This window comes from Anarrhichthys ocellatus, unplaced genomic scaffold (assembly GCF_004355925.1).
Source record: "Anarrhichthys ocellatus isolate YVR2014 unplaced genomic scaffold, GSC_Weel_1.0 scaffold25, whole genome shotgun sequence".
Taxonomy (NCBI): Eukaryota; Metazoa; Chordata; class Actinopteri; order Perciformes; family Anarhichadidae; genus Anarrhichthys; species Anarrhichthys ocellatus.
Window position 1 is genome coordinate 4,802,519 of NW_022280055.1, and position 16,102 is coordinate 4,818,620.

Consider the following 16,102-nt stretch of genomic DNA (forward strand, 5'->3'; position numbering starts at 1 on the left):
GCTCTTAAACAGCAGTCGGAGCAGACCCAGAGGAGCAACTATCCTCTTCAAACAAAGATGTTCTATTGATCCCTAGGTAACAGCCAAGGAAAGCATACCACATTTAAAAGGCTATTTACTAGTGTAATTAAAGATGTTTCACAGCATTTGCTGCCATTACAAATACATCATAAATGGTTGTGTTTATGTAGGTAACTTTTCATTTTTTTAAATTTAGCCTTCACTTAACCGGGTTTGTCTCGTTGAGATTCCCAAGATATTGACAGTCATCATCTCATTAGTCTGACTCACTGGATTTAGACACATTTCCCATCAACTGGTGTGGAGCTTATAAACTCAGCAACAGCGTAGTTTAGTCAGAGCTTAAAAAGAAGTAGGGGTTGCTAACCGGAAACAAATCAAGTCAGCTAATGTACGATTTAAAAAAAAAAAAAAAAAAAAAAAAAGGGGAAAGGTCTTCAGGAATTTATTTAAATTGATCAAGTTTTATTTGTTCTTTCACATCAGCTCGTATTGGCCAGGTTTCATGCTGTCCTGAGACGAAGACAGGCACTCACTGGTTGTGGTCGATTAATAAATTACCATTTATTTTCAATCCCGAGAGTTTACAGCTCTTTTTAGCAGTTGGAGGCCATATAGAGGAGCGGTTGTGTGAATACAGTCTGCACTGTATAACTCTGGATTAGAGCTGCATTAATTAATTTTGAGTGCGATGCCAAGTCTGCTCACTGGAAGGGAAGACTGAGCCATTGAACATCGCTAACATTTTTATTTATTTTTTGTAAGGGCAAGTCAGCCTGCAGCGAAAAGCAGCATCTGTTTGCTCTTGATGAATGATAGTATCAACACACCACTGACATCATAGTACCAACACTAAATCTTCCACCTACTCTTCATGTACACCACCTTTTAGAAAGTATGCAGCGCGACTTGTTTGGCACTTTGCAACCTGAAGTCATGCAAGAGGTTGACGCCCAGAAACGTCTCCAACACAGCAAAATACAAAAGTACAGGCAGATACAGACACACTCACACACTTCTAGTCGGTCATAAGTGATGATTAAGAAGGATTGATTTTGTATGAGTCTATCCGAATATCTGAAGAGCCAGATATTTTCCTCAAGGGTTGGTTGAGACCAAAAACCGAGCTAAAAGGAGAATGAATATTGGACTTAAATTAGCTAGTTGGACACAAACGTGACCCCAAATAAATGTTAATGTTGCTCGATAAATGCTCCAAATAATCAATTGTTTGCCAACCAATTAGCCATATCGACTTGATGATGGTAATGACAGGTGATGTGAGGGTTCACAACTTGTTTTCGCAAAAAAAATCAGTTATTCCAAGTTTGACCATTTTTCAGCAGACATTTTTAGCCACACTAGCGGCAGCTCTCTATGGAGCACCATAGTCAATTTTATCAGTATGGGGGACAATTTTCTTATCGCTTAATATATAATTACATTTAAAACGCTCATTGTGATTCACCAGATGGTAGGCCTCCATTTGAGCTGACCGTTTCAGATGTCTGTCAAGACCGTTTTGTCTCGTGGAAGGATGTCGCATCCTCCAGCTTGTAGCCACAGCTTATGTTTGAAACAGCTGCAACCGTCATAGCAATAACTTTGACAACTACACATAGATTGATTGACACACGTGCAGACAAATCAGTGTGGAATTCCGATGCGTGGTGCATTGTTTTTGCATTGGGTTAGGTAATAATGAGTAAGAGTGTATGTAAGTGCTGAAAATAGGAGTATTAATATTATTGTTATTGATGTTAATTTAATTTGGGGCGAAAACCGGGACAATTTAATATTTTACAGATATTTGTCGGGGCTCTGGTCACCGTACATCAGCCTCAGCTGTACGTTGTGTTTATCGCTTTGATTTGATTTGATTTCTTGGACATATCCAAAAATAAATGAATGTATAGACACGTAGACAAACACATATGCATTATTGTTTACGTTTTCCCAGTAAGCATGCTGATATTAGCATGTAGCATAAAGAACTGCTGTGCCTTAATACAGCCTCACAGAACCGCTAGCATGCCTGTAGCCTTTTGTCACAAATAAGTCCATTTGGAAACAAGTTGCAACATGATAAAGCACACGTTTTATTATACTATGTCACTGTTGTATAGCGGTACAATACAACAGTGCAGCTATTTAAATGCACAACAGTAACACGAGAAGGAACTGCACTTGTATTCTCAGCTAGACCTTTCTGGACTCTTCACTAAACCACGTTTTTCTTCTAAGCAAGCACAGAACCTGTGGCCATCGAGTGGAAAATCCTCAGTCACTACTCACGAGCTGCGTGAGCTCAGGATGACTGGGCGTTTTGCACGGCTTAACGCGCGGCTCCGACACTTTCAGAGGGTAATTGTGAGGTTTTTGGAAGTGTTTCCCGGCTGACACGTGGTGTGAAGTGGGGAATGGACTGAAGCGGACCAGTCTCCACTGCTCTGCCGAGCTGTGGTGATGGCTGCTGGAACACAGTACGCGTCAACAGCTCGGATATCTTTGTGTGAAGTCTTCTCTTGAGAGTGTCCTTGCTAAAAATGAGGACCTGCATGGTTTCAGGGTTTGTACAGCTCTTTTGTTGTCAGTGGAAGTTCTGATAAAAATCATATCAATCATCAAACCTTAAATCTGTTGCTTTTTTTCCTTGCTGTAACGTTAGCTAATATCACTGGCAGAGATACTGAAATGCAAGATGCTGCTTATTAGTGCAAAGGGTGCATACAATTTATATCACAGCTGCTTTCGGGCAGATTTATTTAAGTAGTTTTCATAGGCCTGAATGGGTTAAATTATCCTGTAATTCACAAGAAAAAGCAAAGTACAGAAAAAAACGATTATTGTCGTGCACCCCTATCCTGTTCATCATCACAACCGCTGAGATTTACCTTGTAGAGAGCACACCAACACTTTACTGGGAGTATTGGGAGCATAATTCACACTCTGCCTCTGCTATTTCGTCTCCTTGTGGGCCTGCTGGTGAGTGCGGCGATGTTTAGCTGTCGAGGTTTGGCGCTGGTGGACTCGAGGCCGTGCGGTCATGTAGCTGCCGGCTGTTCGGTCAAAAACTGTGGTGTGTCTGACTCCCTGTCCTCTCCCGCAGTGAACGACGTGGAGGAGAGCGAGGGGCTGCCGTCGCTGGACAAACCCGGCTGGTACTCCCAGGGCAACTGGCCGCACCTCCACGAGCTGGTCAAGACCATGACTGGCAAGCCGGAGCCCAAGGTAGGCCAGCCGCCTTGTTCCGTACAATAACAGGAGCGGAGCGGTCTGACCTTTGGTCCAGCAACGTCTCCGGCTCGCTTTGCGGTTGACTCCAACTTTTGTTTTTTGGCAGAGGCTGAATAAGATGAGGGCCTCGCGATAAATCAGGCTCAGGCAGATTCACACTAGTGTGAGGGAGAGGAGGAACGTGGCCCTTGGCATGACTGTCGACAGGGCTGCTGTGTGCCAGCACGCTGGGAGCCCACCGATGAAACACGCCACATAGTGCAGCCAACTCCCCTCATACCTCTTATGTACAATGCGGTTCATTCTTAGGGACGGTTTCTACACAGATCAAAGAGCTCTTTTTCTTTACCTCTCAGGTAAGGTAGAGAACATAGCTTAATAAAAGTCCTGTGTCACAGTCCTTATGTTTACATGACAGCAATATGCTGATACAGTACTGAAAACAACCCAGGTAAGCTTGAACTTATACAGGAACTGTGATAAATGCATGATTATATACACGGATTTTATGCATTGTGGTGTGTTCTTTGCACTACGACAGTATTCCTAACATTAAATTTAAAAAATCCAAAAAATATGTCGCAATATATTAAGTCATAACCATATCATATCAATCAGTCATATCAATAGTACTGGATATGCCTCAGCTGTCCATCATTTCTCGAGCACCTGATGGATCCTGTTGAGACTAGAGTGAATGAGCATTTGATTGTACATGGCCACTCCCTAAAAGCAACGCATCAGAGAGGTTTTAAACTAATTAAGAGTTTGATGAAATTCCCTAAAAGTGGGTGCCAGTTTATGCTGGGATGGGCCAAGGGAGCTGCAAGATTTATTCAGCTCTACTTTCTGGCTCTGTTCACATATAATAAAAAACTAAATGCGTTTTTTAATTTCACCTTTTGAGACATGCCAAAAAAAGAAGGTCAAAGAAATACAAAACCAAAATCGTTCAAATTAAAAAACGCTCACTTAAAATGTGCCACAGCAGCTTTGTGAGATAATAGTTCCCATGTGCTTGTTGCTCATTGGTCGGTTGGTAATTGAAAGATTTCGAAGATAAACCCCACACAAATATCTCCTAAGACTGTGTTGTGCTTATAGACACATTTAATAAACTACTCAGGCGAAGTCAGGGCACACAACGCCACAGAGTACAAATACAAGCACAAACAATGCAGTAGTGATTACACTTGGGGAAAAAAATGCTGAATCATCCGAGCCCTTTGGCAGTCTGAATTTGAGCCAGCCGCAAATGCTCACATTGGACAGTGTAGTGAAAGCTCCTTGGCTGATGGCTGTATGCGGGGAGGGGCAGCTCGCTGTCCCAGCACTGGAATGCCTCATCTGTAGGGAAAATCTATCAAATGTTCTGCAGCGGTCCAGAGTGAGCTGAAGAGGAGCACTGTACTGTACGCTTATGTGTGTGAAAAGAAAAAATTCACTATGAAGCGCTGTCACAGTTTCCAAAAGTTTAGGAACCACTGATCCAAGCTACTCACTATGAAATGAAAATGAACATGCGTGTCTGTTAGATGACACACATATTAGTGTCATGTGACAGCCCTAAAAAAAAAATACCCACAAAACTGAAGCATGGTAACCGCTAACTATCAGAAACCAGCAGAAGGTTTAGTTAAAAACGGTGTACTTTGCTTTATGCTGCTATCTGTTGGTTAACTGAAATATTATTATAAAGATCTATTCACTCCATTAATGTAATCGCAATTTACTTGAAAGCTTTTAGTCCTTCGGCTCAGACAGTGCAGCAGTGTCAGCATTAGTGTGGCTGCACATGTCATGGGAGAATGCACCGTGCATGCAGAGGGCTGTAATTTTACTGCTATATGATACTGGCAGATGATCGGTACATGTGATGGATGAGGGTAATTCATCAGTCGCTTAATATACTTGACAGTAATTCCACCTTTTTGTCCCAAATTTCTCTGCTTTTCTCCCTCGAAGTGCAAAATAATGGATACTACAGAGTAAGAATTGAACGATGGCTCAATTTCTTTGTTCTTATCTTCCTGATAGCACTTTAGGAGCACTTTAACAAGCCATAGTCCGCTTGGCTCCGAATCAGAGTGAAATTGAAAATTTGTTTGTTTTGTATTTAGTCTGGTTTGAAATGAAATAAATTTGCTGAGGGGTGTGCAGAAGTAGTGAATGTATCTTTTTTGGCTCGAGAGCTGCCACGTCTTTGCGGGGAATGGAGGACTTTTTAAATGCTGCTGTTGAAGTGTTTTCACTTTGACTCAGCACTGACCTGCTGTTTTTTTTTATCTCAAATGACTTTATAAAGGACTGTTTTTTTTAGCATATTCTGTATGTTCTATTCGGCCCAGATGTCAAGCAAACATTGGACTTCTGCGGAAGTTCAAGTCAGTCCTCTCGCACTCACGTTAGTACGATTAGAGTTTGATTAAAACAAACTAAAATGTTGGCTTGTGACACCGCCCTAAGTCAGAGGATATGGCTAAAATGGGTTTGAGTTTCTCCGATGTCCCACCAACATTTAGTAGTTCCTGAATATTTATTTTTCTGATAAAATAATGCATCTGATTTTTCCATGTGTATTCTCTCACATTCATTTCCTACCACTCTTCATCTAAAAGTCCCATTCAGTTCCATGCCAGGGGTTTGATGTGGGTAACATTCCTGGTAATGGTGACATTTGAAAACAGTATGAAGCTTGTGGTAGTATCCCGCTGGCCTAAATAATAAAAGAAGGAAAGCTGGGACAGATCAGGCGAAGGCAGAGCTGCTTCAGCCCAGCCCAGGTTCAGTCAGCGGTACTCGTCATCGTCCACATCCCGGGCCCCCCCCGGCCCTCTGCTCAATGCCCCCTCTGTTCCCCGGCCACGTGGAGAAAGCTCCTGTGGAATTCAGTGTCAACCTGCACTTATGGCTGCTTTAAACAGTCCTCCAGGGTTGACCTGAGGCGATCTGTGTTTTCGGTTCTCTCCACTTTCACCTGACAGGACTTATTGCAGGTGGGCTGAATAGAGCCATTCAATCGTCTCTCGGCACGCCGCTCAAAGCCGGTGGGGTCGTGGTGGAGATTCAGGCCCGATATCATTCCGAGGTGTCTCTGCTGTTTTAGTAGTGACAGGGGAGTTCGGATTCAGGGCTGTCGCAGTTCAGGACCGAATGTGAAAAAGTGGTTGATGCCCTGTTTAACGGGTTGATGATTTTTTGGATAATTAATTGCAGGATAGTTTGACAGTCAAGATAAATTAGTTATCCTCACATTGTAAAGTGGCACTTGATCTGTCAAGCCAAGAAAATGCCCTATCTCGTGTCTATTGGTCCTACTTGGTATACCAAGTCAAAGGATCTTAAAGTTATGACAAAATGTAAACTTTTTGGCCATTTTCTCAAAACTTGGCAGGTAGATTGGCCTTCTTCTGCCTGGTCTGAAATGTGTAATGATCTCATTCTGTTGGCAGAATCTTTCGCAGCTAAAAAGGAATATGACCTTTACGAATACGAAAATTAGGCTAAATGACAAAATGGGGTTTTGCCCTGCTGTCTCGTTGCCCCCCCCCCCCCCCCACACACACACACACACACACACACAGTGTGCAGCACAATGGGCTCATTAAGGCCCCTCTGCATGCCTGCAGCTCTGTTTACCTGGGCCTGGCTCTGGCTTTAACTGCTCCTCTGAGTGATGAGCTGATAAGGTACGGAAAAATAGACTCCAAAACACAGTCTGGGCAATGAGCCTTGATGAACTACACCACCACTGAGACGTCGTCTGGAGGCCTTATCTGTGACCTGTTTAATGGATAATAAACCAGATGTTGGTCTGTCCTCACAGGCCACTCGTTTACATCAGCTCGTCTTAAGCGTCTTGTTGGTGTTCAGACCGACATTAGCACTGCGTAGCAAAATGCAAGTCCCTAATTTATTCTACAAGACCACCGCGTGGTCATCCGGCAACGCACTAGGTTGGCAAAGCAAATATGTAAAGCCCACATTTCTGGCAGATTAGTGCTGTTTACTTGGTGATTACTATGGGATTTTTGTCACAAAGCTAGTTTCCGACCTACGCAGTTGTCATTTTAGCGGCCAGTACCTAAGTTGCATAAGTAATAAATGTCATGCCTCTTAAAATGAGGTGTTTTCAGGCACATGGTTGGCGCATTGCTATCTTGAGGCCAAGGACCACAATCCTGCCCCTTCCCTCCCTTCACAATATGCCACGGCAACATTAATTCAGCACCCTCTGTCAATGGACAGCGACAACGCCCTCCAATTCATTGGCGGCGGTGGTAGTAGTGGCGGTATAGGGCGGCTGCGGGAGGAGCCACAAGATTAGGCCCACTGCATCCTAATGCTTAGGATGGGATAAATGCAGAGGTCACATTCCATGTATGGACCCGTATGATGTTTAACTTTTACGTTTTTAATTTAGAATATGAAACTCATCAATATCAGACAATTCTAGGGCTGTGCCGAATAGTCGGGAGCCTCATTCATAACGTTGGCATTCAAATTCGAAAACATGTCAATGCTGCGTAGCTTCTTCTTTTTTGCATTTTTTGCATATTCATTGTGTTTAAACCCAGTATTTCTGTGCGGTTGCTGATAAAGATTAGGCTGCACTAATAATACTAGTATTATAGAATTGAATAGAACTGCTTACTGTTTCCGACTTGTGTGATACAAACATGTCCAATAACTCCAGAAAAAATGCAAGTGCAGCCACACCTTGTTTTTAGAACATTGCTTGCAGATGAATCCGTTCTCAGATATTTAACTGTGCTACCATAACCTGGCCTGCCTCTAATATAAACCTGCTTCAAATAAAAGCCTGTCATCTTCTGCAGTTCAGGTAAATAAAGTCCCCGGTGTTTATCTGAGGAAAAACGGTATATTGGAGTTGATTTGAATCCATTCAGTAAATGTCAACACCTTAGGAGCATGGGACTTTTGGGCTGCTCAGGGAAGTTTGAGAACAACAAAACTAAGGCCGTAGTTACAACTTTCCTCATCCGATCACGCCAGGATGCATTAACTGTCAAGTCCGTGAGCTCCATGATCATTGGGATCCGATCAGCCGGACCACACGCTGAGGTGGCCTGGCTCGCATGGAGTTCCGATCTCAGTGGGGTGTGGACGTCATGTGGTCACAATCAGGACAATTTATCAAACGTAGGTCTCCATCATCTTCCCCTCACAGAGAGAAAAGGCTAAGAGAGGAAGACAACCGGAGCTGGAGCACAGCTGGGACCAACTTTGTGATTCCTGTTGAGTTACTGCTGAGGAAAACCCAACATTTCCTGATTTTGCTGCTTAAATCAAAAACTTTAAGTAAAGTATTTTGAAGATTGTACAGAAAAATGTGTTTATCACTGAATTAGCGGAGCTTTGTTAGCAGCTAAAACAGAGTCGTTCCTTTGACCACGGAATATATCCGATCACTATCCCATCAGGCAGGTTACATTGAAATGTAAACACACATATGCTGAGTTCAGACCTGGCACATCCGATCAGGGGTAAGGATTAAAGACAACATCTCAAGGCTGCATATACAACCAACGAACAGAGTCATCTTGTGCAGAAGTGTTTGCAAGAGAAGCGTCTGACCGTCCTGCAGTCTGACTCACTCCGTGGTGCATTTCCCTCATGCGGAGCTCAGTCCGGTTCAGGCAAATGTAACTGTACCCATACACAATGAATCTCTTCTGTAACGCGTTGCCTCCGTGCTGGAATCCTTGGCCTCTGTAAATATTTATCGTAGTGATCCCATGATTCTGGCAGCAGCACTGCTGAGCAGTGAGACATCCAGGGATTTTTTTTTTTGGGGGGGGGGGGATACGAAGACCAGCTGTGGGCCAGTTCTGGGATAGTCTGGTGGAAATGTGATTCCTGCGGCCCCACCCACCCCTTCTCCACGGGCCCCCGGCCGCAGACCCGATTAGCCCATCTGTTTGTTTGCATGTGGAAGGGCCGGCCTCAGACGCAGCACAGCTCCGTGAGGGGGAGGGACGGGACGCAACTACTGGAATGCCTTACGTGCATCCTCTCTACAGGCATGTGTGTACTCCCTATTTGTGATGGCTGGTAAAGGGTTTGCATGATGCAGCTAGTTCTTCTGCGTTATCAAGTTCCTCCCAGAGATTTCAGGTGATGATGAAGAACATGATTTTCATTTGGATGTAATCCCACACCGCTAGGTTTTTCACGCATTAGGGAGCCTCGATGCAAGGTTCAGGTCTTCACATTTCATTATGTGGGATATTGGCTTTGTTTGGGGGGAAAAAGATGGAACTATTTCAACTTTTAGCCTCGAGCTACAACCGGAATATAACATTCAGGCATAAAGGCCTCATTTTAGAATGGGGTGTACTTTTGAACATGCAATATTTAATATATTTAAACTGAAATTAATATTTGGTTGGTTTCCTAGCCCACAACTAAGAAAAAAAAATCAATATATCACTGTGGTTGCATCACTATGAGCAGCAACTCTCAGCTTACACATAGTCATTTGATCCATTGTTAATGCAAATATATTGATTGGTGCAGCTTTAAGGAGGTACAATTTGAGAAAACCACAGAATGATACTTTAATATAACTTACTATTTACTACTAATTCACTCGTGAATTAGTAGTAAATAGAAACAAATGGTTGTTGAAATGAGATTTTAAGCTTTGAGCGTTGTGTGTGTGCGCCTGCTCTTCAGTGTCCTAATTTGTCTCAGTAAAGCCTGCAGCTTGAGTACAGCTTGCTTTTCTTTCCAGATGCGCAAGACAAAAGGGATGTGATGGTCAAAGAGGTTGTGATGTGTTTTGCAGGCTCTTCGTGTCTGGTCTAGTTCATCCTGTGGGGGGGGGAGGGGGGGGATAAGACATATGCCATCTGACTTTGACTCCTGCTAGAAGAAGACTTCTTTACCACAGCACTTAAAGCTGTTCTAAGTAAACAAGCTGTCCTCTTTGTCTTCTTTTTTTTTACCTTGCAGGTAGTGTATTTTGGAGATAGCATGAGGTCGGACATGTTCCCTGCCAGCAGCTTTGGGAAGTGGGAGACGGTGATGATCGTAGAGGAAATGGAGGGGGAGGGCGTCTCGAAGAGTGACGCGGCAATGTCCAACGAGGCCCAAGTGGAGCCGCTGGAGAAAAAGGGAAAGTTTGAGGTGAGTTCACCAAAGCAGCTGTTTCCGTTTAGCAGTAGGTCTGCAGCTCGCTCCTCCTCTCTGCTGGAGGCCCCAGGCTACATTAGCCGCTAACGCACCCCAGACGCCAGTTGAACTATCCACGCTCAAGTTGCATTGTGGGGTAACGTAGGTGGCACGCTTTGACCGGGAAGAGGAACGTGTGAAATAATAAAATAAAAAGAAGATAACTGTGTCTCTAGCACATAGACTTAGAACCTTTTTTTTTAATGAAGATATAACATCAGTCAGCGCTGCCCTCCGTCTCACAGAGCAGATAAGGACTTTAACCAGCAGGATGTTGTCAAGAAGTGAGGAGTCAGCGCATCTTCACTAGCGGACTTTCTTTTTTTTACTAAAATACAGAAAGCTGCCGACTAACTGAAATGCACCAAAACGGAGTGAACAACGATACCGGCACCAGATGAATTCTTGATGTTGATGAGATATAAATGAAACAGATTTCCTCTTCCTGTCTTCGCCTCCTCATTCATCAGCACGATCTCTGATGGAGCGCGGCGATACCACTGGTGCTCCAATTCCTGTTATTTATTGCATGCACTTACCGTAATGCTGCAGTGGAGCACTTGAAGGAGGCGGGGGCGGTCACGTAAAGCAGTGTATTTTGTGACGAGCTTGATCTCCCTCATCTGGGTTGGATTACATGTAGGTCAGAGGTTTCTGCTTCAGCATGCTGAGAGAAATTCCCCATCCTCAGAAATGTCTTTGTTCTGCTTTCTGGTTCCTCCTCAAATGTCACATTAAGAAATATATATATATATATTTGTTACAAATCTCCCAACGATTCTCTTGAATATTAAGCAACAGTTCCTGATGACATTCGCTGACACGGATGTATCATTTTGGTTTGCATCTTATCACATCCTATCTTTAAACACCACATCAACTCTTTTTCTGTGTGTAAGACGGATTGGTGTTGTATGAGTGATAGTGGGTAAGAGAGCGGGGGGGGGGATTTCTCAGAAATAATGATGCATGCAGTAGTCAGAATAACCTGTTGGGGTTAAAGTAGGTTTTGAAGTCTTAACGCTGGAATTCTCACCTCCTTTTTATCATGTCCGCACATGTCTGCAAATGTATCTCGGCACGGTTTACATAGTTTAGTCTGTGTGTGGACTGTCTCGACAGGAGCAGGGCATGAAGTCGCCCTCCGATGTGTCCAAGCAGTGGGGCTCCTACTTCGTCGACGTACATAGAAGCGGAGGAGGGGACGAGGAGAGCCAGAAACTGACCTGGTGCTGCCACAGCATTCACAAATACAGCACCATGGCCATCCCTAGTGTCGAGCACATAGCAGGTATGTGGCAGCAGGAAATTACAGACAGTGTTGCAGATCTGAAGTGGTTTGATGGAGATGTGAAAAGCAAAAAAAATAAGCTCCAAATAATAACAGTTATAATTCGTTCTCGCATTCCTCTAAACACATGTTAGAAAGAGCTTTAGAATAAAAAAATAGAAAAAAGACTAGAGTACACAATTAAAACAGGCCAGTGTAATGTTAAATAATTACAAAAAAATATAAATAAAAATATAAGACAGTAGAATCAACTTAAATCAAGGTAAACTATATAATAGAAGTGGACACTGATTTAGCTAAGTATATCTTCTCAGATAGGTCATTCCTGAGTTTCAGGGCCCTGAGAGAAAAGGTTCGGCCTCCTGGTCCTTAGCTTGACTCTTGGGTGGCAAAGAGGCCACTGCTTGAGGATCTACAAATTGTGTGAAGGCACAGATGGTCTCAACAGTTCAGCAGTGTAGCCGTGTCCGCTCATGAAATGCCTCGAAAGTGAAGAAAAGTTGCGATCTAATGTTTTAATGTTGCCAAATAACAACCCTGGAGGAGGTGGTACCTGTTCAGAAACGGCCCAGGGTCAATAATCAGATTATCTGTCTTGTCTGAGTTAAATTAAGAAAATAATTTGCCAGATCATAAAAAACATAAAGGTGTCTTATTATTATAAAATGGGGCAAATCAGGATTAAAGATGTTGCTCTCACATAATCCTGTGATCTTTAATGCGGTTCAGTGAATAAAGGAGGATTTACTGCACACTGATGTTCCTCAGCCCCTAAACATCTGGACAGAAAACTCATGTTTTATTTTCTTCAACCAAGCAATGTGAATTTGTTTGTCAGTGTATTCCTGTAAATGGACCCATATGGGGCACAGAAACATGACTGAGAACTAAACTTGTGGTGTTAAAAATGGGGGAAAAACCAATCCGCTGTTAGACAGCAGTTAAAAATCTCTATTCCCACATCAAACATTCTCCCCATCATTTCAACACAGACACACTCACAAGAATCAAAACGAGCACTTAACAGACGCAGATGTGGAGCCAAAGTTAGAATTAACCAGCTCGTCTGCAGAGCAGTTCTGGGAAAATGGCACCGGTCTCCCATTTAACGATGACCTTTGGGCTGTTTTTCACACTGGGGTCATTTGTTTGAGTCTGAACTTGGAAAATAAAATAAGAAAACAACCCTGTTGGTCTGCTGTGGTTCACCTTTGTGTTGTTGTTGCAATCGGCTTGCAAAGTACAGGTGTTTACAACGGTTGCCAGGAAACCCTCATTTTGATATCTTGAATTTTTTTGGTAACAGTGACAAGAATGCCTGATCTTCTTCTGAATAGTGACACTCAGTAAAGGGCCGACAAGCCTGCCAATATGAAAATGATGGTAGGATTTTTAAAAAAAGAAGGTCAACAGAAATGTAACATGTGCAATTTTTTGTTAAGTACTATCAAGTCAATATGCAAATATCAGGTACTCTTAAACCCAAACCACAGTCTTTACCCGAACCTAACCAAGAGCTTTGAACTTTATTTACATGTTCAAATTAGAAATATTACCCCCACAGATGTTCTGTTTTTACTGTGACTTTATCATCTCCCAGGTTTGCAGGCCTGGTATTTATGATGGTTTTATGCCAGAGTTGTCTCTTTTCGGAGAGAAAACATCAAACACGAATGAGTCCAACATTCTCTGGCATGGGTGATTACTACCTGCTGTTTCGGACAAAGTGTGCTTTTCCATCGTTTGCTGATGCTTCTCAGCAGCAGATGTGCATTAAACATTCAGGCGGTCTGCATTTTGACTTTCCCTTATTTGATTCGACTCTTTCTAGATCTCCCTCTGGATTACAAGTTCCCCAGGTTTTCTCCCGACAAGCCCTGCACCACCGGCTACTACCCCAGGCCCCCGGATTCTTTGCTGAAGAGGTGTGAGAGTCTGTCATAAAAAAAGGAGAAAAAAGAAAGAGAAAAAAAAAGGGAAAAAGTCAAAAAAGAAAAGAAAAAGTCCCCCCTTTGCCTCAGGAGAGGAATGTGCCTCCATTTTTTGCCTGTAGTTTCCCACCTGACCCCGCCGCCATCTGTGGAGCACAGGAAGCATACACTCCTCACCCATTCAGAGAAACCATGTGAATGTAAGCCACAGTATCTCTCTGTAATAACGCCTACATTTCAACGTTGTTTCGTGGTTTAGTGTACCGTACACGTGGAAATATGACAAAGTAACTGTGTGCGTGTATGTGTGTGTGTGTCTGCATACAGTAATAACAGGAAATGTAGTGCTTTTTTAATTGTTTCATGCGTGAGGCCCTTATTATTTTCTATGGTAGATTGTTTTAAAAATCTGAATTCTTTGAATTTTTTCAAAATAAAGTGAACATTTTACTGTCTGTTTATCCCTGAAGGGATTACCTCAAGAGCGTTCTCTACTGTAAGCAGGACCCAGATGGTCACAGTGTGTTTGTCCCTGAAAATCCTTTGGAGTCATTGTGTCAGTAGTTATTGTGAGGTCTTCCTTTTTCTTTTTTTTTTTTTTATATTGTTTTACTGTAATGCATTTTAGTAACCTTAACATTAGGTTTAAGGTGTACTGTTTCCCCTGTGTCAGTTTCGTAGAAGGTGTTAATCTTAATCAGGTCATTGTTGCCAAAGAACTGGCACAATGCTGTCCTTTGTGTTGGCTGTCTCAAAAAACACAACTTTGGGAAACACTTACTAATAATTACAATAATAGTGGATGATGAAGACTATGCTAGATGTTCTCTATTATTCTTTGGTGCAACGGTGACATGTGCTCTTTGAGTGATTGTGTAAAAAACGTGGACTACTTTGTGCTTCATTCATCTGCAGTACCAGACTGAGATATGCTTTACCGACTTCTGAATGGTTATTTTGTCGGTGTGCGTAGACAAGTTGTGCCATAATATTTAAGAAACACTCTGTGGAAGTTTGCTCGTTTCTCTCTCGTGTCACCCAAGATTGATTTTATTTTTTATCTCTGTGCATCCGGGAAGTGTTTAGCCTAGCTTAGCATTAAGACTGGACCGCTTTTAGCCTCAGTCCAATGTGGGAAAATACAACGTGCAACAACTCCAAAACTCGTGTACGGTCGCATCATTGGGTCTATTCTGATCAAGTATGAACATACGCCGGTCATGTCTGGTCTGTTATTGTGAAAATGAATTCCTACACATCAAGTTTGGGCAGGTTTGCTATGGTTCTGTTCTGGGCCCCAAAATGATCCATTACGATTCTGGCAACAGAGGACATTTGAGGTGCTACATGCTAGCGCTGTCACTTTTTCTAAAAGTCAAAATTCGAACGAATGACGACTAAGTAATTATTTTTGAATAATCTGAACAAATCGGCAAACTGCTTTAACTTGTCATCTGTTTAGCACACAGCTAGTTTACTCAATTCTGCGTTAGCAAAGGAAACAGCGATAGCCTAGTTTGCTAACGGGGCAGGCAATAGAACAGCGTGACCATGCATTCTACCAACACCCGCCACTCGAGTGAAAGTTAGGTCTGTTGCGCTTCAGCGCTGTGAATTTTCCAGTTACTGGCTTTTATTCCTTCTCTTTTTTTAATAAAAAGCCTCAGCCCTACTGCCTACGATCACTGCACCTAGCTGTTGGTCTCAAATGAGCTCATTTTAAATTAATAAAAAAAGGGTGTCAAAGACGACGCTTGGGCAGTGGCCCTTTGTGTCTTGACACCGGCGCACAAGGCACCCTTTAGAGTGTATTAGACGCACCAGACTTTGAACTGACAAACTCATTCGCATCATTAATAGATGCTCAGAGCAACTGACGTAATATTAGTGTGTCACGGGAGTTCACGGTTAGGACCCAATAGCAAGACCACAGGAGACAGAGTATGGTGAAACAGACTTTATTTAGCCAGAGTAAGGAAGACAGGAAGGTGTGGAGCCCGTGGTCCGACACCAGAGAGTAGGCAGATCGACGGTGTGAGTCCCGTGGCTCCTGACAGTACCCCCCCTCAAGGAACGGATTCCAGATGTAGCTACACCGTCCAGAACAACAAACAAGGGTGGGCGGAGGGGGTCTGGAGGATGGGTGACTGGATCTGACCAGCCACAGGGCCGCCCGCAGAAGAGCTTCGGCCACAGGTGCTCCGGCGGACGGCCGGACTTTCTTCGGACACGGGTGCTCCGGCGGACGGCCAGGCGGGCAGAAGGGCTCCGGACACGGGTGCTCCGGCGGGCTGGACTCGGACTCTCTGAGTCAGGGCTCCGGGGAATAGGATGCTGGTCCAGCGGCGGCAGGCACTGGAGGTCGATGCGTCTCCGAGGCGGCAACTGGAGGTCGATGCGTCTCCGAGGCGGCAACTGGAGGTCG

General features: G+C 43.5%; 1 protein-coding gene across 2 annotated transcripts in view; it reads left to right on the plus strand.

The window, feature by feature from the left end:
- LOC116391160 (5'-nucleotidase domain-containing protein 1-like) overlaps positions 1-15,613 on the plus strand; it is a 19,046-nt gene extending 3,433 nt beyond the window's left edge. Inside the window, exons 2-5 of one of the 2 annotated variants that reach the window (XM_031861453.1) lie at positions 3,131-3,252; positions 10,237-10,410; positions 11,578-11,746; positions 13,578-15,613. In XM_031861453.1, coding sequence (XP_031717313.1) covers positions 3,229-3,252; positions 10,237-10,410; positions 11,578-11,746; positions 13,578-13,690 — 480 coding nt within the window. In that variant the 5' untranslated portion in view covers positions 3,131-3,228 and the 3' untranslated portion in view covers positions 13,691-15,613. The remainder of the gene's footprint in view (positions 1-3,130; positions 3,253-10,236; positions 10,411-11,577; positions 11,747-13,577) is intronic. The other variant, XM_031861454.1, reaches the window with a different exon arrangement.
- Positions 15,614-16,102: the final 489 nt, after the last annotated feature.